At 40.7% G+C, this 22,329-nt stretch overlaps 2 protein-coding genes across 2 annotated transcripts; one reads left to right on the plus strand and one right to left on the minus strand.

Moving 5' to 3' along the window:
• Nucleotides 1-1,899: 1,899 nt before the first annotated feature.
• LOC138900276 (uncharacterized) lies at nt 1,900-2,943 on the minus strand. Its single transcript, XM_070186997.1, has 4 exons — nt 2,812-2,943; nt 2,545-2,736; nt 2,167-2,448; nt 1,900-2,073 (listed from the first exon to the last, which is right to left on the minus strand). The coding sequence occupies exons 1-4, from the start codon at nt 2,941-2,943 to the stop codon at nt 1,900-1,902; spliced, it is 780 nt and encodes a 259-aa protein (XP_070043098.1).
• Nucleotides 2,944-20,120: 17,177 nt separating this feature from the next.
• On the plus strand, nt 20,121-22,111 carry LOC138900277 (uncharacterized). The gene is made up of 4 exons (XM_070186998.1): nt 20,121-20,381; nt 20,883-21,275; nt 21,508-21,597; nt 22,106-22,111. The coding sequence occupies exons 1-4, from the start codon at nt 20,121-20,123 to the stop codon at nt 22,109-22,111; spliced, it is 750 nt and encodes a 249-aa protein (XP_070043099.1).
• Nucleotides 22,112-22,329: the final 218 nt, after the last annotated feature.

The raw sequence follows: 22,329 nt of genomic DNA on the forward strand, positions 1-22,329 counted from the left end.
ATTTCGAGTTTGAGCAATCACTCACTCGACTATTAAAAGCCTACGGGCTACGTTATTTCGAGTTGGAGCAAGAACTTACTCGACTACTAAGCCTACAGGCTACTCTTATTTTGAGTTCGAGCAATCACTCACTCGACCACAAAGCCTATAGGCTACATTACTTCGAGTTCGAGCAAGCATCACTCGACCATTAAGCTTAAGTGATACGCCATTTCGAGTTTGAGCAATCACTCACTTGACTACTAAGCCTAAGGGAAAATCTTATTTTGAGTTCGAGCAATTACTCACTCGACTATTAAAAGCCTACGGGCTACGTTATTTTGAGTTCGAGCAAGCACTCACTTGACTACTAAGCCTACATGCTACTCTTATTTCGAGTTCGGGCAATCACTCACTCGACCACTAAGCCTACGTGCTACATTACTTCGAGTTTGAGCAAGCTCTCACTCGACCATTAAGCCTAAGGGCTACATCATTTCGAGTTCGAGCAATCACTCACTTGACTACAAAGCCTAAGGGCTAATCTCATTTCGAGTTCGAGCAATCACTCACTCGACTATTAAAAGACTACGAGCTACATTACTTCAAGTTCGAACAATCACCCACTCAACTACTAAGCCTAAGAGCCTATAGACTATATTACTTCGAGTTCGAGTAATCACTCACTCGGATATAAAGACTTCAAGATCCGGCTTTGATCAAATTGCCTAAAGCCTCGAACTTATGAAAACTTTCATAAGGCATGAATGAAACAGAGTTCTTCATAAGGAATGACTGAAACAAAGTTTTCACAAGGCAGAATCTGAAACAAAGACAAATCGGGAAAGGAAAAGATCTTTATATATATGAGTATTTACAAGGTCTGATCAGGACCCTACACAAAAAAAGATCAAAAACCAAAAACCCTAAGGTTCATGATTATCTCCGGGAGAAACCTCTTCTCCATCGAGCTCCTCTCTGCTCTCAGACCCGCTCTTGCTCTCATCTAAAGCTTATTTCGAGTTTGAGCAATCACTCATTCGACTATTAAAAGCCTACGGGCTACGTTATTTCGAGTTGGAGCAAGAACTTACTCGACTACTAAGCCTACGGGCTACTCTTATTTTGAGTTCGAGCAATCACTCACTCGACCACAAAGCCTACAGGCTACATTACTTCGAGTTCGAGCAAGCACTCACTCGACCATTAAGCTTAAGTGATACGCTATTTCGAGTTTGAGCAATCACTCACTTGACTACTAAGCCTAAGGGAAAATCTTATTTCGAGTTCGAGCAATCACTCACTCGACTATTAAAAGCCTACGGCTACGTTATTTTGAGTTCGAGCAAGCACTCACTTGACTACTAAGCCTACATGCTACTCTTATTTCGAGTTCAAGCAATCAGTCACTCGACCACTAAGCCTACGTGCTACATTACTTCGAGTTTGAGCAAGCTCTCACTCGACCATTAAGCCTAAGGGCTATATCATTTCGAGTTCGAGCAATCACTCACTTGACTACAAAGCCTAAGGGCTAATCTTATTTCGAGTTCGAGCAATCACTCACTCGACTATTAAAAGGCTACGGGCTATATTACTTCAAGTTCGAACAATCACCCACTCAACTACTAAGCCTAAGAGCCTATAGACTACATTACTTCGAGTTCGAGCAATCACTCACTCGGATATAAAGACTTCAAGATCCGGCTTTGATCAAATTGCCTAAAGCCTCGAACTTATGAAAACTTTCATAAGGCATGAATGAAACAGATTTCTTCATAAGGAATGACTGAAACAAAGTTTTCACAAGGCAGAATCTGAAATAAAGACAAATCGGGAAAGGAAAAGATCTTTATAGATATGAGTATTTACAAGGTCTGATCAGGACCCTACACAAAAAAAGATCAAAAACCAAAAACCCTAAGGTTCCTGATTATCTCCGGGAGAAACCTCTTCTCCATCGAGCTCCTCCCCGCTCTCAGACCCGCTCTTGCTCTTATCATCATCATCGAAAGCCAGGGCTCCAGATTCAGCTTCAAGTTCTTTAGCCTTTTTTATCTCTTCGGTGAGATCGAAACCTCGAGCATGGATTTCCTAGATGGTCTCCCTCCGAGATTGGCATTTAGCGAGTTCAGCAACCCAGTATGCTCGAGTTTGAGCGGTCTCAGCTGCCTTTCTCGCTTGTACTTGAGCGGCTTCGGCATCGGCCCGATAGACAACCACAAATGCTTCCACCTCGGCTTTTGCTTTTTCAGCTTCAGATTTGGCCTTGGCAAGTTCGGAAGTCAACCAAGCTTCAAGGTCCTCTATTGTTCTTGCTTGAACCGAGCTCCTCTCCTTCATGCCTTGAAGTTGACTTTCAGCCGATGAAAATTGGGCTCGAACAATCTCTTTCTCTACAGCAAGGCGATCTATACCTTCTTTCCACCCTAAGGTCTCCTCCTTTATTATATCAACCTCCTCACGAAGCTACCCGATCATCTCGAGCTTCTGCTATAGCTGTGAGATCAAAGTATTATCCTCCGATCCTGAATCGAGCCCATAAGTTTTTAAGATTTTCATTACCTGCTTGGTCAGATCGGTCTGGTCTTGGTGAGACTTGGTTAAATCGGCTCGGAGGTCCTTGATTTCCTCTTCTCTTTGCTCACAATGAAGTCTGATGGCATTTCTCTTTTCCGTGAGCCTTTGGAGGTCAGCCTCGTACCGACTAAGCTCAGCTCGGGACCGAGAACATGCTTCCCGATGAAGCGTTGAGGCCTACGTAGAAAGAAAAGAAGTTAGAAGAGGAAAACAAACATAGAAATAATACTAACTAAGAGAGTTAAGGCTTACCCAATTCAGAGCTCGCTGCACTTCGATAAAAAGGCCCGATGCCTCACCCGAGTCCTTCCTCGAGACTTCTAAATCAATCAGGCTGGTAGCATCTTCGACCCCAGTAAAATAATCACGAAAGGGATCCTCCATTCCGTGGCCTCCTTCGACAGAAGAGGTCTTCAAGGCCCGAGCCTCTCGAATCATTTCCTCGGAAAATGAGGGGAGCAGCGGGGAACCTCCAATTTCTATTGCCCCAAGTGAATCACTTGGGGTTTTCTCCATCTTGAGGGGCCTCGAGACTAGCCCCCACAGTTATACCCACTATTGGCTCATTATGGTGGGAGGTAGCCTCGATCCTCAATGACTCGGTGACTTCGACCAGTTCTCTTGCCGAGACTCCCCCATCACAAAATTGAATCTTTGCGGCCATCATCGATTCAGTAGCCTTTGGAGCCTCAACGCTCATTTTCACTCGGGACATCAGCCCAGAGTCATCATCTTCTTCTTCGTCTTCATCCCTTAGGCGCCAAACTGAGTCTTTGGTCAGAATGATGATATTTTTCCTCGGCTTATGAGCCGTCTTCATCTTAAGTATTGGATCCTCGGAGGTAGAGGCCCTTTTTCTTTTATTGTCCTTCACTGGTTTTGGAACTGGGGCCAAAGTATTTTCCTCGCCAGACGTGGGCCTCATATCCGCATCCTTTCCCCAGGCCTACACACAAAAAGATTAATTATAAGTATAACAAAAACATTTTGTTCGAACCATCAAAGACATGGGAAAGAGGCTTACTATGGTTTTTGGCCTCCCATCTGCCCTTTGATAAATCGCGTCACGAGTACTTGTCATATGTAGAGGTCGAAGCGAGGTCCCGTACCCAGCTTTTAAGGTCAAGAACTGCACCGGGCTTCCAAGCAACCGCTGCATCATAAAAAAGATATTAGTGAGAAATAAACGAAGGACAAAGACAATAGGAGTTAATAGTAGAATTATACATACGCTTCATGTTCCATTCGTAGTTAAATGGCATCTACTCGGCAGGGATTAGGTCTGAAGTCTTCACTCGAACGAACCTACCCATCTAGCCCCGGTCTTTGTCCTCGTCTATGCTCGAGAACATCACTTTGGTAGCCCGGCGCTGGAGTTTTATTAACCCACCTCGATAGAGGCGAGGGTTGTACAATCTAATGAGGTGGTCAAGGGTGAAAGGCATCCCCTTGACTTTGTTCCCAAAGAAGCGAATCAGAATAACGATCTGCCAAAAAGAAAGGTGGATTTGGCCTAGAGTTACTTGGTACTGGCGGCAAAAATCTATGACAACATGGTCGAGGGGGCCCAACATGAAAGTTTAAGTATAAATACTTAGAAACCCTTTCACATGAGTAGTAATATTTTCTTCGGGAGCCGGGATTATCACTTCTATGTCCTCCCAGTTGTAATATTTCCTTAACTGTTTAAGATGGCTCTCGGTTATCGAGCACATATATCTCGATACTAGCTCGCATCGACCGGGGACCAGCGAAGCTTTGTTGATCTTAAAATCGGAGGTAAGAACACACCCCCCAGGAACACACTCCTCAGGTCGTGGCTCCACCGGTGTTTTGTCGCCGGCATGCCGCGAAGAATAAGCCTTTTCTTTTTGAGGAATGGTTTTTGATGTTTTTACCACTAGGATCTAAAGATTGAAGATAAAGGAAGATGACAAGATTTTGGTATTCTAAAATAGGGATTTTACGGTGAAAATCACAAGCTTACATATGAAGAACTCAGAAGATGCGAAAGGGAACTTAGAAGATTTGAAGATGTAAAAGTAAAAAATGGTTAAAAAAAGGGGGGGAGAGGGGCTATTTATAGGGTTGGCAATGACGGTTCAGTGTCGACAATGGCCGACCATTGTCTGACACTTATTTAAGGCCTTGGTAAACTAAACTGAAGGGATATCTATCACATACGTCATGGCCGGGCTCGATGCAAACGTCAGTGTATATCTAGTCATACAGTTTAAAAATCATGTCGTTGCTCGCCACATTCTTTCCGAGAAATGAGGGGACTATTTGTATACAGTCAAATTCATTTATGACCTTAGTATGATTAGTCAAGATTAGAGCATAATGGAAAGAAGGTCATCTTCATAATATCGAGATGGGATCTGAATCCAGGTTACCAAGTGTCACGACCCAAAATCCCACCACAGGCGTCGTGATGTCACCTAGTCTCTAAGACTAGGTAAGCCGATTTCCATTACATTTCGAAGCCATTTTTTTAAATATAAATTGAATAGCTAATCAAAACCAATAGCGGAACAAATATGAATATAACAACCTCCCAAGAATGGTAGTACTAAGTCACGAACTCTAACGGAATACATGAAATAATCTCAAGGATCGAATACTCAATACTGTTTGAATAATAAATAACAGTACAATAAAATGGAAAAATTCCAAGGAACTATGATGACCAAGCAACTCTACCTTGAATCCTTGCGATCCCACTCTAACTCTGTCCGAGTCCGATATCTCCAATACCTGGCTCTGCACAAATATATGCAAAAATATAGTATGAGTACACCACGGTCGGTACCCAGTAAGTATCAAGACTAACCTCAGTGGAGTAGAGATGAGGTACAGTCAAGACACTCACTAGTCTAATAACCTGTGCAATAAGATATATAAAAATAATAGAAAACAAATAACAATAAGGGCAACACAAATCAACCATTAATATTGCTCAACAAATGATAAATACAAGTACACCCAATTAAATCAAGTCCTTCAAATATAAATCTTTCGCCCATATGCTTCTCAAATAATACTCTTCAGGATATAATACTTTTCAATAAATATATTTTGAATATACTCCCTTCAAATAAATATTTTTCAAATATAGTTCTTTCAAATAAATCTTTTTCGAATATAATTCCTTTAATAAATATCTTTTAATTATAATTCTTTCAAATAAATCTTTTTCAAATATAATTCCTCAAATGAGTATCTTTCGAATAAAAGTCACCATGTGACTCCTCATTTCAAAATCATAAATTATGGGTCTCAGCCCAATTTCATATTTTCACGGCACCTCGTGCTAATTTCTTTATCACAACCGCACAGACAATTCACGTGCCAATATCATCATCATTTAACCATGGCACCTCGTGCCCACATTTCATATCACAACTGCACGAATAATTCACGTGCCAATATCATTATTTTATTTTATTCCCGGCACCTCGTGCCCATATTTCATTTTATAATCTGCCTGGCAATAGCCACATTCTCTCAATTTCAATATAAATCAGATTGTTATCAATTTACCAACAACAAGATAAATTGCACAAGGTATACAAATAAACACAAGGAATGTCACAACATCACATAAAATCACCAATGCAACCACTCCACATCATCACATATCATCCCTGACAATAGTCACCCTTATCTCTCCTATAGCCACCCTTATCACTCCTATAATAGCCTCCCTTATCCCTCCGCTCTGACAATATCAATAGCCACCCTTATCGCTCTTAATTCCACCTTTATCTCTCCTATAGCCACCCTTATCTCTCCGCCCAAACAATATTCCAACAAACACAATAGTGAAATGCCACCCTTATACCCACATAATATTAACAGTGGAATGACACCCTTATATTCTCAAATAACAACTCACACAACACAATAATTTACACGGAAAAGTATCACTGCAACATAACAAAATCAATTCATATCACAATTTGCCCAATGGCCATAACCAAATTATAAAGACACAACAAAATCAATTAATTTCACTACAAATAGCCGAAGGCTCCACACAATGTGTATAATACCACAAAAACAATCAACAGAGATAGAAATTATTCATCATAAAGCAAAGCCTTCATTAATCTAAATTTAGATAATTATATTAACTCATCTTCTTAAGCTTTCTTCATTAATTATTTGCATAGGGAAAATTCATAACAACAACAACAACCCAGTAAAATCCCACTAATGGGGTCTGGGGAGGGTAGTGTGTATGCAGACCTTACCCCTACCCCGTAAGAGTAGAGAGGTTATTTCCGAAAGACCCTCGGCTCAAGAAAACAAAAAGACAAAAGGACAAAAGGAGACAATATTAGTATCACCACAGCAATCATAGGAAAAATAGGAACACCATGAAGTCCAGAATAAAGATGCAAAGCAAAGGGAGACAATATTAGTATCACCACAACAATCATAAGATAAATAGGAACACCATGAAATTCAGAAGGAAGATGCAAAGCAAAAGCGATAGCTAGTAAATAGGACCTGCACTGAAAAGCAAAATAGTAAGACACAACATTGCCACTAGCTATCTTAGACAAAAACCATACATGGCTAGTCCCACAATGGTACGAAGTAAGGCACGACTCAACTACCTCCTAACCTACAACCCTAATACTTGACCCCCACATCTTCCTATCAAGTGTCATGTCCTCGAAAATCTTGAGCCTCGCCATATCCTGTCTGCTCACCTCTCCCTAGTACTTCTTAGACTGCCCTCTACCTCTTCTCGTGCCCTCCACAACCAGCCGCTCACACCTCCGTACCGGAGCATCTGGGCTTCTCTTCTGAACATGTACGAACCATCTAAGCCTCGCTTCCCGCATCTTGTTATCAATGGGAGCCACGTGCAACTTCTCCCGAATATCATCATTCCTAATCTTATCTATCCTAGTGTGCCCGCACATCCACCACAATATCCTCATTTCTGCTACTTTCATCTTCTGGATATGTGAGTTCTTAACAGGCCAACACTCAGCCCCATACATCATGGCCGGTCTAACCACCGCTTTATAGAACTTACCTTTGAGTATCGGTGGCACTCTCTTGTCACACAGGACTCTAAATGCTAACCTCAACTTCATCCATCCTACCCCAATACGGTGTGTGACATCCTCGTCGATCTCCCCTCCCCCCGGATAACCGAACCAAGGTACTTGAAGCTGCCTATACTCGGGATGACCTGTGAATCAAGCCTCACGTCCATGCCCACTTCCTCTGGCTCAATGCTAAACTTACACTCTAGGTATTTCGTCTTTGTCCTGCTCAGCTTTAAACCCTTAGGCTCACGAGCCTTTATCCAGACCTCCAGCCTCTCGTTAACACCGACTCTCGACTCATCAATCAGAACTATGTCATGGGCGAATAACATGCACCATGGAACTCCCCTTGAATATGGTATGTTAATGCGTCCATCACCAGGGCGAATAAGAACGGACTGAGCGCAAAACCTTGGTGTAACCCCATTACAACCGGAAAATTCTCAGAGTCGCCTCCTACTGTCCTAACCTGAGTCTTAGCCCCATCATACATGTCCTTAATCGCCATAATGTAGGGAAGTGACACACCTTTTGCCTCCAGGTATCTCCACAGAACTTCTCTAGGAACCTTGTCATACGCTTTCTCTAGGTCAATAAACACCATGTGCAAATCCTTCTTCCTCTCTCTGTGCAGTTCCACCAACCCTCTAACAAGGTGTATAGCTTCTGTAGTCGAACGACCTGGCATGAACCCGAACTGGTTGTTGGATACAGACACTACCATCCTCACCCTCGCTTTAACCACCCTCTCCTACACTTTCATGGTATGACTCAGTAATTTGATACCCCTATAATTGTTACAACTCTGGATATCACCTTTGTTCTTATACCACTCCAAACCTGCTCTCCCCACACACTTCCAAAATTCCACCGAAATTTCGTCTGGCCCGGTCGCTCTGCCCCTACTCATCTTACGCATAGCTCCCACGACCTTCTCAACCTCGATACGCCTGCAGTACCCAAAGTCACGGTGACTCTCAAAATGCTCCAATTCGCCTAGCATAATATCTCGATCCCCTTCTTCATTCAAAAGTTTATGAAAGTATGTGATCCATCTCCTCTTAATCTGGGCATCTTCCATAAATACTCTACCATATTGGTCCTTGATGCATCTCACTTGGTCCAAATCCCGGGCCTTCCTCTCTCTCAACTTGGCCAACCTGAATAACTTCTTTTCCCTACCTTTTTCCCCAATTCCTTGTACATATGACCATAAGCCGCAGTCTTAGCCTCCGTGACCTCCAGCTTAGTCTCCTTCCTAGCTGCCTTATACCTCTCCATGCACGTTCGCCTCTCCTCCTTACCTATGCTCCCCACTAACTTCAGGTACGCCACCTTCTTCACTTCCACTTTACCTTGGACCACTTCATTCCACCACCAGTCTCCTTTGTGCCCACTAGAAATGCCCGTCGAGACCCCTAACACCTCTCTCGTAGCCTCTCTAATACAACCTATTGTTGCTGACCACATAGTGCTCGCGTCACCACTGCTCCTCCAAGCTCCCCATAGCCGAAAACCGCCCCTCCAACTCTTGGGCTTTATCCTTAGTTAAGGCTCTCCACCTGATTCTCGGTCTTCCTCGAGTAGGCCTTTTTCTCCTCTTTAACATAATACCAACGTCCATCACCAAGAGCCTATACTGCGTCGCGAGTATCTCATCCGAAATCACCTTGCAATCCTTGCACAACCCTCTGTCACACCTTCTAAGGAGGAGATAGTCAATCTAGTCTTCGCCACCGCATTTTGAAAAGTAACCATATGCCCATCCCTCTTCCGAAAGCTAGAGTTCGCAATCACCAACCCAAAAGCCTTAGCGAAAGCCCTACAACGATATACCTCCTCCGTTCCTCTCCCCAAAACCGAAGCCTCCGTGCACCTCACCATAACCACTTGATTCATAATGAAATTAAATTCCAAAAAATATCAAACCATCGAACTCACAGAATTCACATAAATATACAAATAATAATTACATTGAATTCTCGTATAAAAACAAGTTCAATAAATGTGATTCGAGGCATAGCAATTAGATGATTAAATACATACCAACAATTATCCAATTTACAACACAATAATGCCTTAAGACTTTAACCTAATACAATTTGCACATATAAGCCCAAGTACGTACTCGTCACCTCGCGTACACGGCTTTTCACTTTTCATAAATGGCACATAAGACTCGATGCCTACGGGGTAATTCCCCTACTTGAGCTTAGGCAAGACACTTACCTCTTTGAAGTTAGGTCGATATTCCAAAATATCCTTCTTGCTTGAATTGATCTTCGGACAGCTCAAATCTATCCAAATTAATTGTATAACTTCAGTAAAATTCATCAAAAATAATTCAGGATAATAAAATGTCGACTTAAAAATTTATTCTAAAAAGTAAACAAAAGTCAACATGGGGCTCGCCTCTCGGAACCTGACATAGTTTTTACGAAATCCGAGCACCCATTCCGATACGAGTTCAACCATACCGATTTTATCAAATTCCAATAACAACTCGACCTCCAAATCTTAAATTTTTATTTTTGGAAGATTTTGCAAAAATCTTGATTTTTCTTCCATAAATTCACGGATTCATGATGTAAATGAGTATCGAATCATGAAATATAATCAATATCGGATAAGGAACACTTACCCCAATATTTTTCCGTAAAAATCGCCCAAAAATTGCCCAAGAATCGTGCTCCAAAAAACCAAAACGAAATGAAGGAAATAACCATTTTTGCTCCTTAAGTTTCTCCCCATCCGTCACTAAAAGTCCACACCAGAACTTGCTTGCACTAGCCTTCATTCAATCGATCATAGCTTTATATACAAATATCCAAATAATTAATGGTTTAACTTTTTGGAAATTAGAATCAAAAGACTACAACTTTCATATTTTGATAATTTTTTGATTCCTTATGAATTGCAAGATATAAGCTTCCAAAGTTGGCTCCACGCATCAGAAATTTCTGGCAAAACTACTCTACTAGCCTTCATTCAGTCCATAATAACTTTCTGTACAAATGTCCAAATAATGAATGGTTTAACTTTCTGGAAACTAGAATCAAAGATCTACAACTTTCAAGTTTTAAAAATTTTCAGATTCCTTATATATTGCGAGATATAAGCCTTCAAAGTTGGCTCCACGCACCAGAAATTTCTGGCGAACAGAACAACTCTGCAACAGAAATTTTCAGCAACCCTCTTTGTCCGATATCCATTCCGTTTACCTTCCGAAATCCACCCGAGGCACTCGGGACCTTAACCAATTATACAAACATGTTCTAGAATACAATACGAACTTAGTCGAGGCTTCAAACCACATCAAACAATATCAAAACGATGAATCGCACCTCAAATCAAAATCTATGAACTTTGAACTTTCAAATTCTATATCTTGTGCCGAAACACATCAAATCAATTCGGAATGACTTCAAATTTTGCACACAAGTCATAAATGACATAATAGACCTATTTCAATCACCAGAATTAGATTCCGACCTCGATATCAAAAAGACAACCCCCCGGTCAAACTTCCCAAAAATCTAACTTTCGACATTTCAACCTTAATTCCACTACGGACCTCCAAATAATTTTGCGGACACGCTCCTAAGTCCAAAATCACCATACGAAGTTATTAAAATTATCAAAATTCCATTTCAGAGTCGTTTGCTCAAAAGTCAACTCTCCGGTCAACTCTTTCCATTTAAGCTTCTAATTAAGGATTGTTTCTTTTAATTAAATCCGAATTTTCTGAAAAATCAAACTCGACCACACCCGCGGGTCATAATACTTATTACAAAGTTGCTCGAGACCTTAAGTCGATGAACGGGGCATTAATTCTTAAAATAACAAGTCGGGTCGTTACATTCTCCACCTCTTAAACAAACGTTCGTCCTCGAACATGCTAAGAATTATTCTGAGGTTACCAAATTGATGATTTTACTTTTACACATATACTTACGATTGATCCCACGTTACCGTATTTGAGATAAGCCTGACAACACCGTCTCAGTTGAGATTATTTCTTTGATTTACACTTATAAGCCTTAAAACCAATTTCTTACACTCCAAACATTTTCAAAAGGCCTGATTTTCACATCAACGCACGATATTAGTCTCAACTAGCTATAGTCACTCGTGTCTACACACACATCAACTTTCTTGATAGTGTTGAAGTACTTCAAAATTATTCCGGAGTGTTGCATTCTCCCCCGCTTAGGATCATTCGCCCTCAAATACATAACATAACTTATCTTTTATTTTGCACGTCTCAATCCCCCAAATTTTTACTAACTCCCAAATTTTTTAGAAATTTCGGCAGAGTCTCCCCTGTAAATGGGTCTATCCACCTGCCAGAGTAACACCAAAACAACTCCTAACAACACATCCACAATCCAACAAAGCACCACAATGTATATATCAATAATACTAAACTTAGCATTATATGCACTGCATTATCATAATGATATCAGGACATGAAACACATCATATGTATGCCCATCACCACATCTCTGGTCTTAGTAGTTGTTCATAATTGATTACAATATCGCCGATTAACCTCATATTAACCAAAACCTCGTTTCGAATTTTTCACAACACTGACAGCAAAATGTGAGGCATAAAGACCTCATAACTATTTACCCGACTTAACGAGTCACATTTAACACCACTTGGGCACTCACCTCGTAGGATAAAACTCAATAACTACGGCACAATTATGGTACAAAAACATATAAAAGAATTATCACATAAGCCTATCAGGCATAACTCCCTATTAGTACTTTAGTACAAATTAAATTTCACAAAGGGAGAATATAAACTCATAAATATTTCACTATAAGAACCTCGTCCTTATATAACTTCCACTGCGGCTTGTAGCTCAGTTTAAATATTTCACATCGTATAAAAATGCGAGGATCTCGTCCTCAACTCCGAACCACAAGTATTTTGCACATTGTGCCAACTGAAATTTCAATTTCCTTTCTTTCTTCTTTTCAATAAATTTCGCAAATATTTTTCATAACACATAATGAACCCTCATACCGGTAGGGCATATAATTCATAAAATTAGAATCAATTATTCCGAAACACATCAAACCCACTGTAATGAATAATAAAAATTACTTTTGGACGTATAGCCCTCAATGGTGCCCAAAAATAAAATGATAGACACGAGCTAACATCATCAAAACTCCCAATAGGGATAAACATATAAGTGGTTCACAAAATTACGATGCTCACCCATAAGCGGAGCATAATAGGAGGACTCGTCTCAATATTCAGAACCAAATCAAATTAAGGAAAAATATCCTTTTATAACAAATCAGGATCATACCTATAACGACACCATCTGGTGTATCGGCCTCAGCCAAATCATAGCGATTATATCAACGGGTCAGGTCTTCACCTCTTAGGCGCCCTCTACCCGTCTGTCCTCCACCCATAACTGGCTGTGCACGTGGGGTAGTAGCTGTACTGGGGCCCATAGTCTGAGTGTTCTGATAAAATCCACTGAATCCTCCAGAGCTTCAAGACCTTTTGGCCTCCTTAGACTCCCTTTCCTCACCTAAAACATCCTCAATCCTCTTCGCAATCTCCACTACTTGCTGAAATGGAGTATCAGTTTGCAACTCCCGAGCCATGCATATTTTAAGATCATAATCGATCCCCTCAATGAATCTGTGGACCCGCTCTCTGGCGGTAGGAACCAAAGTAGGTGCACGACGAGCTAACTCACTGAACCTGATGGCATATTCTGACACTGTCGTGGTGCCCTGACGCAACCATTCAAACTCTGTATGCCACGCATCTCGGAGGGTCTAGGGAACAAATTCCTTCAAAAACATCTCTGAAAACTGAGCCCAAGTAGGTGGTATTGCATCGGCTGGTTTACCTTCTTCATAAATTTGCCACCACTGATACGCTGCGCCTGAAAGTTGAAATGTAGTAAAGGCAACTCCGCTCACTTCCACAATACCCATCATGCAGAGAATACAATGACAATTTTCTAGAAATCCTTGGGCATCCTCTGTAGCTGTGCCACTGAAAGTAGGTGGACTGCACCTCTTAAACCTCTCAAGTCACTTTTGTTCTTCTTCTGATGCCTCTGGCCTGACCTCATGCCGAACCGGAATAATAGGTTGTACCGGTATTACACCCGCAACCTGACCAATGTGAACCTGCTCCTCTAGAGTCGTGGTATGAGTCTGAGCTACTCCCCCAATCTGCGAAATATTTGGTGCAACAGAGATCAATCCCGCCTGAGTTAATGTACCAAACATACTCAGGAATTATGTTAAAGTCTCCTGAAGTACGGGGGTAACAACATGTGCTTCTGATACCTGTCCCCCGACTGGAGCTACTGGTGGCTCCTCAACTGTTGTTCTGACAGGTGCTCTAGTCACAGCACGTGCCCTTCCTCGACCTCTACCTTGGCCTCTACCTCGGCCCCGGCCTCTTGCAGCCCTAGCAGTATGTGTGGATGCCTGCTCAGCTAACCCGGTAGCACATGTCCTCACCATCTGTGAGAGAATAGAGATACAAAGGCTCAAATTCCAAATTCAACAAATTCCGCACGACAGGAGTGAAAGAAGTGGAAATTTCCTAACAGTTTTGCAGCCTCTCAAAGATAAGTACAGACGTCTCCAAACTGATCCGCAAGACTCTACTAGACTCATTCGTGACTCGTAGAACCTATGAACCTAGAGCTCTGATATCAACTTGTCACGACCCAAAATCCCACCACATGCGTCGTGATGACACCTAGTCTCTAAGACTAGGTAAGCCAATTTCCATTACATTTCGAAGCCATTTTTGTTTTTGCATATAAATTTAATAGGTAATCAAAACCAACAGCGGAACAAATATGAATATAACAACCTCCCAAGACTAGTAGTACTAAGTCACGAACTCTAACGGAATACATGAAATGATCTCAAGGATCGAATACTCAATACTGTTTGAATAATAAACAACAATACAATAAAATGGAAAGACTCCAAGGAACTATGACGACCAAGCAACTCTACCTTGAATCCTTGAGATCCCACTCTAACTCTGTCCGAGTCCGATATCTCCAATACCTGGCTCTGCACAAAAATATGCAGAAGTGTAGTATGAGTACACCACGGTCGGTACCTAGTAAGTATCAAGACTAACCTTAGTGGAGTAGAGACGAGATACAGTCAAGACACTCACTAGTCTAATAACCTGTGCAATAAGATATATAAAAATAATAGGAAACAAATAACAATAAGGGCAACCCAAATCAACCATTAATATTACTCAACAAATGATAAATACAAGTACACCCAATTAAATCAAGTCCTTCAAATATAAATCTTTCGCCTATATGCTTCTCAAATAATACTCTTCAGGATATAATACTTTTCAATAAATATATTTTGAATATACTCCCTTCAAATATATATCTTTCAAATAAATCTTTTTCGAATATAATTCCTTTAATAAATATCTTTCAATTATAATTCTTTCAAATAAATCTTTTTCGAATATAATTCCTTCAAATAAGTATCTTTCGAATAAAAGTCACCATGTGACTGCTTATTTCAAATTCATAAAGTACGGGACTCAGCCCAATTTCACATTTCCACGGCACCTCGTGCTAATTTCTTTATCAAAACCGCACGGACAACTCACGTGCCAATATCATCATCATTTATCCATGGCACCTCTTGCCCACATTTCATATCACAACTGCACGGACAATTCACGTGCCAATATCATCATTTTATTTTATTCCCGGCACCTCATACCCACATTTAATTTCATAATCCACCTGGCAATAGCCACAGGCTCCCAATTACAACATAAATCAGATTGTTATCAATTTACCAACAACAAGACAAATTGCACAAGGAATAAAAATAAACACAAGGAATGTCACAACATCACATAAAATCACCAATGCAACCACTCCACATCATCACATATCATACCTGACAATAGCCACCCTTATCTCTCCTATAGCCACCCTTATCACTCCTATAATAGCCTCCCTTATCCCTCCGCCCTCACAATATCAATATCCACCCTTATCGCTCGTATTGCCACCCTTATCTCTCCTATAGTCACCCTTATCTCTCCGCCCAGATAATATTCCAACAAACACAACAGTGAAATACCACCCTTATACCCACATAATATCAACAGTGGAATAACATCCATATATCCTCAAATAACAACTCACACAACACAACAATTTATACGAAAAATTATCACGGCAATATAACAAAATCAATTCATATCACAATTTACCCAATGGCCACAACCAAATTACAAAGATACAACCAAATCAATTAATTTCACAACAAATAGCCAAAGGCTCCACACAATGTGTATAATACCACAAAAACAATCAACAGAGATAGAAATTATTCAGCATAAAACAAAGCCTTCATTAATCTAAATTTAGATAATTATATTAACCCATCTTCTTAAGCTTGCTTAATTAATTATTTGCATAGGAAAAATTCATAATGAAATTAAATTTCAAGAAATATCAAACCATCGAACTCACAGAATTCATATAAATATACAAAAAATAATTACATTGAATTGTCGTATAAAAACAAGTTCAATAAATGTGATTCGAGGCATGGCAATTAGATGATTAAATACATACCAACAATTATCTAATTTACTACACAATAATACCTTAAGACTTTAACCCAATAAAATTTGCACATATAAGCCCAAGTATGTACTCGTCACCTCGCGTATACGGCTTTTCACATTTCATAAATGGTACATAAGACTCGATGCCTAAGGGGTAATTCCCTCACTCGAGGTTAGGCAAGACACTTACCTTTTTGAAGTTAGGCCGATATTTCAAAATAGCTTTCTTGCTTGAATTGACCTCCGGACAGCTCAAATCTATCCAAATTAATTTTATAACTTCATTAAAATTCATCGGAAATAATTTCGGATAATAAAACATCGAATTAAAATTTTATTCTAAAAAGTCAACAAAAGTCAATGCAGGGCTCGCCTCTCGGAACCCGACATAATTTTCATGAAATCCGAACACCCATTCCGATATGAGTTCAACCATACCGATTTTATCAAATTCTGATAACAACTCGACCTCCAAATCTTAAATTTTCGTTTTTGGAAGATTTTGCAAAAATCTTGATTTTTATTCCATAAATTCACGAATTCATGATGTAAATGAGTATGGAATCATGAAATATAATCAATATAGGATAAGGAACACTTACCCCAATATTTTCCTATGAAAATCCTCCAAAAATCGCCCAAGAATCGTGCTCCAAAAATCCAAAACGAAATAAAAGAAATGACCATTTTTGGTCCTTAAGTTTCTGCCTATCCGTCACTAAAAGTCCATTTTCCGTCACTAAAAGTCCACACCAGAACTTGCTTGCACCAGTCTTCATTCAATCGATTATAACTTTATGTACAAATATCCAAATGATGAATAACTTAACTTTATGGAAACTAGAATCAAAAGACTACAACTTTCATGTTTTGATAATTTTTCGATTCCTTATGAATTGCGAGATATAAGCTTCCAAAGTCGGCTCCACGCATCAGAAATTTCTGCTAGCCTTCATTTAATCCATCATAACTTTCTGTACAAATATCCAAATAATGAATGGTTTAACTTACTAGAAACTAGAATCAAAGGGCTACAACTTTGATGTTTTAAACATTTTCAGATTTCTTATATATTGCGAGATATAAGCTTCCAAAATTGGCTCCACGCACCAGAAGCTTCCAACTTCCCCACGTGCACCAGCGGCCTCGCACCTGCAACCCTTTCTTCCGCAGGTGCAGAAATAGCAGAAACAGTAGCTCTAGCTGCAAAGTCCAACTTCGACCAATCCGTTAACCACCCAGAATCACCCTGAAGCCCTCGGGGTCTCAACCAAAAATATCAACAAGTCATATACCAACATACAAACTTTGTCGAACCTTTGAATCACTTAAAACAACATCCAAACACCAAGTTACCCTCGGATTCAAGCCTAAGAACTTTTAAATTTCCAAATTCGACAACCGATGCCGAAACTAACCAAACCACGTCCGAATGACTTCAAATTTTGCACACACGTCACAAATGACACTACAAACCTACTTCAACTTCCGGAATTCCATTCTGACCCCGATATCAAATTTTCCATTGCCGACCGAAATCGCCAAATTTCCAATTTCGCCAATTCAAGCCTAATTCTACCACGGACCTCTAAATAATATTCTGGACACGCTCCTAAGCCCAAAATCACCATACTGAGCTATTGGAATTATCAGAATTCGAATCCGAGGTTGTTTACATATAGGTCCATATCTGGTCCACTTTTCTAACTTATTATTTTTCAATTATGAGACTAAGTGTCTCATTTCACTCCGAGTACCTTCCGGACCCGAACCAACTAACCTGATATAACATAATATAGCTGAATAACACAAAAAGAATTAGAAATGAGGAAAGCGGGGTTATAACTCTCGAAACGACCAGCCGGGTCGTTACAGAGGTTGACTACGAGGTGTCAATCATTATGGGGAGACCTTTCCTTGCTACAGGGAAGGCCTTAGTTGATGTGGAAGCTGGAGAGCTCACCTTTCGGGTAGGAGATGAAAAAGTGGTGTTCCATGTTTGTAAATCAATGAGGCAACCAAATAGCAACGGAGTGTGTTTGTTCGTGGATCTTGTGACCGAAGTAATTGTTGATGACACAAGTATTGTGATAAATGTGGAAGATACCTTGGAAATTGTGTTGTTGAATCATGATGAGGATGAGAAGGAAGGCTTTATAAAATGTGTCAATGCTTTTCAAGGAATGTGATCATATACTCATAAGCCCAGAAAACTTTCCTTGGATCTCAAAAACCGGAAGACTCTATCAACAAAGCCCTCAATCGAGGAACCTCCCACCCTGGAGTTAAAGCCTTTGACTTCATACCTCAGGTATGAGTTTCTAGGCCCTTGTTCCACTTTATCTATTATTCTTTCCTCATTCTTAACTAATGTGCAGGTAGATTCCACCCTTGCAGTGCTTCAAAGGAGGAAGAAAGCAATAGGTTAGACATTGGCGGATATTCGGGGTATAAGCCCCTCCTTTTGTATGCACAAAATCATTTTGGAGGAGGATGCCAAACCCTCCGTGGAAAATCAAAGTCGACTGAATGAGGCCATGCAAGAGATAGTAAAGAAAGAGATCATCAAGTGGTTGGATGCCGAGGTGATTTACCCCATTTCCGATAGTTCGTCGACCTCACAAGTGTAATGTGTCCCAAAGAAAGGGGGCATGAATGTGACCACAAAAGACAAAAATGAATTGATCCCCACAAGAACTCACATCGGGTGGAGAGTGTGCATGGATTATAGAAAGCTCAACAAAGTTACGCGGAAAGACCATTTTCCACTTCCATTTCTTGATCAAATATTGGATAGGTTAGTCAGACGTGCTTATTATTGCTTCTTGGATGGATATTCCGGATATAACCATATTCTTATTGCACCTGAAGACCAAGAGAAGACCACCTTCACTTATCCGTATGGTACTTTCGCATTCTCGCGGATGCCATTCGGGTTATGCAATGCACTGACAACTTTTCAGCGGTGTATGATGTCCATCTTCACCGATATGGGGGAGGGCTTTCTTGAGGTTTTCATGGATGATTTATCTGTCATGGGGGATTCTTTTGAAGAGTTCTTGGATAACCTGGATAAGGTATTGGTATGTTATGAAGAAACTAACTTGGTGTTGAATTGGGAGAAGTGTCACTTTATGGTTAACGAGGGCATTGTCCTCGGTAACATAATTTTCAAGAATGGTATCGAGGTTGATAAAGCAAAAATTGAAGTGATATCCAAACTCCCTCCCCTTACTTCCGTAAAGTGAGCGAGAAGCTTTCTAGGTCATGCGGGATTTTATCGCCGATTCATCGAGGACTTTTCTAAGGTGGTAAACCACTTGTTCAAACTCTTGGAGAAAGATGCCAAGTTACTTTTCAATGAAGATTGTATGAAGGCATTTGAACTACTCAAGTATAAGTTGACTACCACTCCTATTATCACCGCGCCAAATTGAAGCTTACCATTTGAGCTCATGGGTGATGCAAGCGATGTGGTGGTTGGTGCATAAGATCTTTCATCCGGTATACTATGCTAGCAAGACCATGAACGAGGCCCAAGTCAACTATACGGTGACCGAGAAAGAACTCCTAGCCATTGTCTTCGCTATGGAGAAGTTTCGCCCGTACCTAATGGGTACAAAGGTGATTGTTCACACCGACCATGCGGCACTTCATTATTTGATGAGAAAGAAAGACTCTAAGGCAAGGTTGATGCGGTGGGTGCTTCTATTGCAATAGTTCGATCTAGAGATTCAAGACCGAAAGGGTAGTGTAAATCAAGTGGCGGACCACTTGTCCCGATTGGAGGAGGAGGGGAGGCCACATGATGGCCTTGAGATCAATGATTCATTTCCTGACGAACAACTCCTTTCCATTTCTATGACTGGGATGCCATGGTTTGCCGATGTGGCCAACTATCTTGTGAGCGGCATTGTTCCGAATGTGTTCTCCTCAAACCAAAGGAAGAAGCTCAAACGGGACTGCCTGGACTACTATTGGGATGAGCCATATCTTTTAAAAATTTGCACTGATGGTGTTATCCGGAGATGTGTTCCAGAAGAAGATCAATTGGGTATTCTTGAAGCTTGCCATTCTTCACCCTATGATGGTCACCATGGTGGAGCGAGAACTGCTACAAAGGTCCTAAGTTGTGGATTCTATTGGCCTACCTTGTACAAAGACACCAGCGAGCTAGTTAAGCATTGTGATGAATGTCAAAGGCCGGTGGGATCTCCAATAAAAATGAGATGCCTCTCACCACCATCCCGTAGATTGATATTTTTGATGTTTGGGGCATTGATTTTATGGGTCCGTTTATGAGCTCATGTGGGAACACCTATATATTGGTAGTTGTGGATTACGTTTCCAAATGGGTTTAAGCTGTGGCTTTTCCCAACAATGACGCTCGGAGTGTGTTAGCTTTCTTGAAGAAGAACATATTCACAAGGTTTGGTACTCCAAGGGCCATCATTAGTGATGGGGGTTCACATTTTTGCAACAAAGCCTTTGACACTTTACTCTCCAAGTATGGTGTCACTCACAAGGTGTCAACCCCCTATCACCCCAGGCAAATGGACAGGTTGAAGTCTCCAACAAGGAGATCAAGAGTATTCTAAATCTAAGTCTATCAATGCAAATCAGACTGATTGGTCAGGGAAACTTGACGATGCTCTTTGGGCCTATAAAACAGCTTACAAAACTCCAATTGGTATGTCTCCGTATCAGTTGGTGTTTGGGAAAGCATGTCACCTTCCGGTGGAATTAGAGCATAAGGCTATGTGGGCATTGAAGAAATTGAACCTTGAATGGGATGTAACTGGCAATCTTCCGGTGGAGCAATTGAATAAAATTGATGAGTTCCGGTTGCATGCTTACTCCAGTTCGTCCTTGTATAAGGACAAGATGAAGTACCTACATGATAAGTATATCCGGAACAAAGAATTCAAAGAAGGTGACCTTGTTATTTTATTCAACTCTCGGTTACGGATGTTTCCGGGAAAGCTTAAATCAAAGTGGAGTGGTCCTTTTGAAGTGGTACATGTGACTCCTTTTGGTGCTCTTGATTTGAAAAATAATAATGGTGAGATCTTTAGAGTCAATGGGCACCGGGTGAAGCACTACCTTGGTAACTTTGATGATGGCCACGTTGTGGCATTGCTCCATTTCAAATGAATGATGGTAACATACGTCGTGCTGCGACGTTAAATCGGGCGCTTCTTGGGAGGAAACCCATGTGTTTTTTTCTTTCTTTTGATTTTCTTGTTAGATTAGGCATTGTTTTGGACTAACTGGTTGCGAAGTGTATGCAGGAATTGGGTGTGCAGTGCAGAAAATGGACAAGATAAAAATTGGCCAAGTAGTTGAACTGTGCGGACCGGGCCAGAATTATATGGCCGCACAAGCCCTTCGCGGCCGCACAATTCTGTGTGCGGTTGCACAACTGAAAGATGGAAAATGCCAACTCTCTGAAGTTTGGCCTGACAAAATCCCTTATGGATTCGCAGCCGCAATCAAAATTTTGCGGATCGCACAGATTGTGCAGCCGCAACCATTTTTATGCGGACCGCGCCACTAAATCAGCTACTGAGTTAGAAAAGGCAAAGAATGCGGACCGCGCCAAAATTGTGCGGCCGCACTCAGGTAAGTCGGTGGGCCAAAGTATAAATAAGACTTTTTGAGACTATTCAGACTTTACACTCTCTGGCCTCTCAAGAACAGTGCACTCTTTCTTGTTTTCAATCTCATCCCATACTTATCAATTGTTGATTTCCGACTACATTTCATTACTGGTATGTTAATTTCAATGAATTAATTTCATCTTTTTCTTTTCTGTCCTCCTTGTTGTAGTTTTCTTTTTTATCTAGGGTTAAATTCATGCTAAAAATGTCAAATTGATGTTTAATTCTTATTTAGAAGCATGTGGGTAGTGTTTGAATGCATAATGAGGTCTGGGGTTAGTAGCCTTTATTGTTCAATTTCCACAAATCATGCCTAATTAGTGAAAACCCTAGTATTAATCCTACCTCAGTGCCGCTCTGATTTGAATTTCGCGAGCGCACACATTTTTGTGCGGTCCGCGCTAGGATAT

Source organism: Nicotiana tomentosiformis, chromosome 10 (assembly GCF_000390325.3).
Source record: "Nicotiana tomentosiformis chromosome 10, ASM39032v3, whole genome shotgun sequence".
Taxonomy (NCBI): Eukaryota; Viridiplantae; Streptophyta; class Magnoliopsida; order Solanales; family Solanaceae; genus Nicotiana; species Nicotiana tomentosiformis.

What these genes read in the sequence shown, in the direction of transcription:
- LOC138900276 (XM_070186997.1), bottom strand. Translation starts at nt 2,943, where the DNA reads ATGGAGGATCCCTTTCGTGATTATTTTACTGGGGTCGAAGATGCTACC. An exon ending in TGCAGCGAGCTCTGAATTGG is followed by an intron (nt 2,737 to 2,811) that starts GTAAGCCTTAAC and finishes CTTTCTACGTAG; the next exon opens with GCCTCAACGCTTCATCGGGA. An exon ending in AGACCGATCTGACCAAGCAG is followed by an intron (nt 2,449 to 2,544) that starts GTAATGAAAATC and finishes ATGATCGGGTAG; the next exon opens with CTTCGTGAGGAGGTTGATAT.
- LOC138900277 (XM_070186998.1), top strand. Translation starts at nt 20,121, where the DNA reads ATGACTGGGATGCCATGGTTTGCCGATGTGGCCAACTATCTTGTGAGC. An exon ending in GAGCGAGAACTGCTACAAAG is followed by an intron (nt 20,382 to 20,882) that starts GTCCTAAGTTGT and finishes AATGCAAATCAG; the next exon opens with ACTGATTGGTCAGGGAAACT. An exon ending in GGAGTGGTCCTTTTGAAGTG is followed by an intron (nt 21,276 to 21,507) that starts GTACATGTGACT and finishes TTTTCTTGTTAG; the next exon opens with ATTAGGCATTGTTTTGGACT.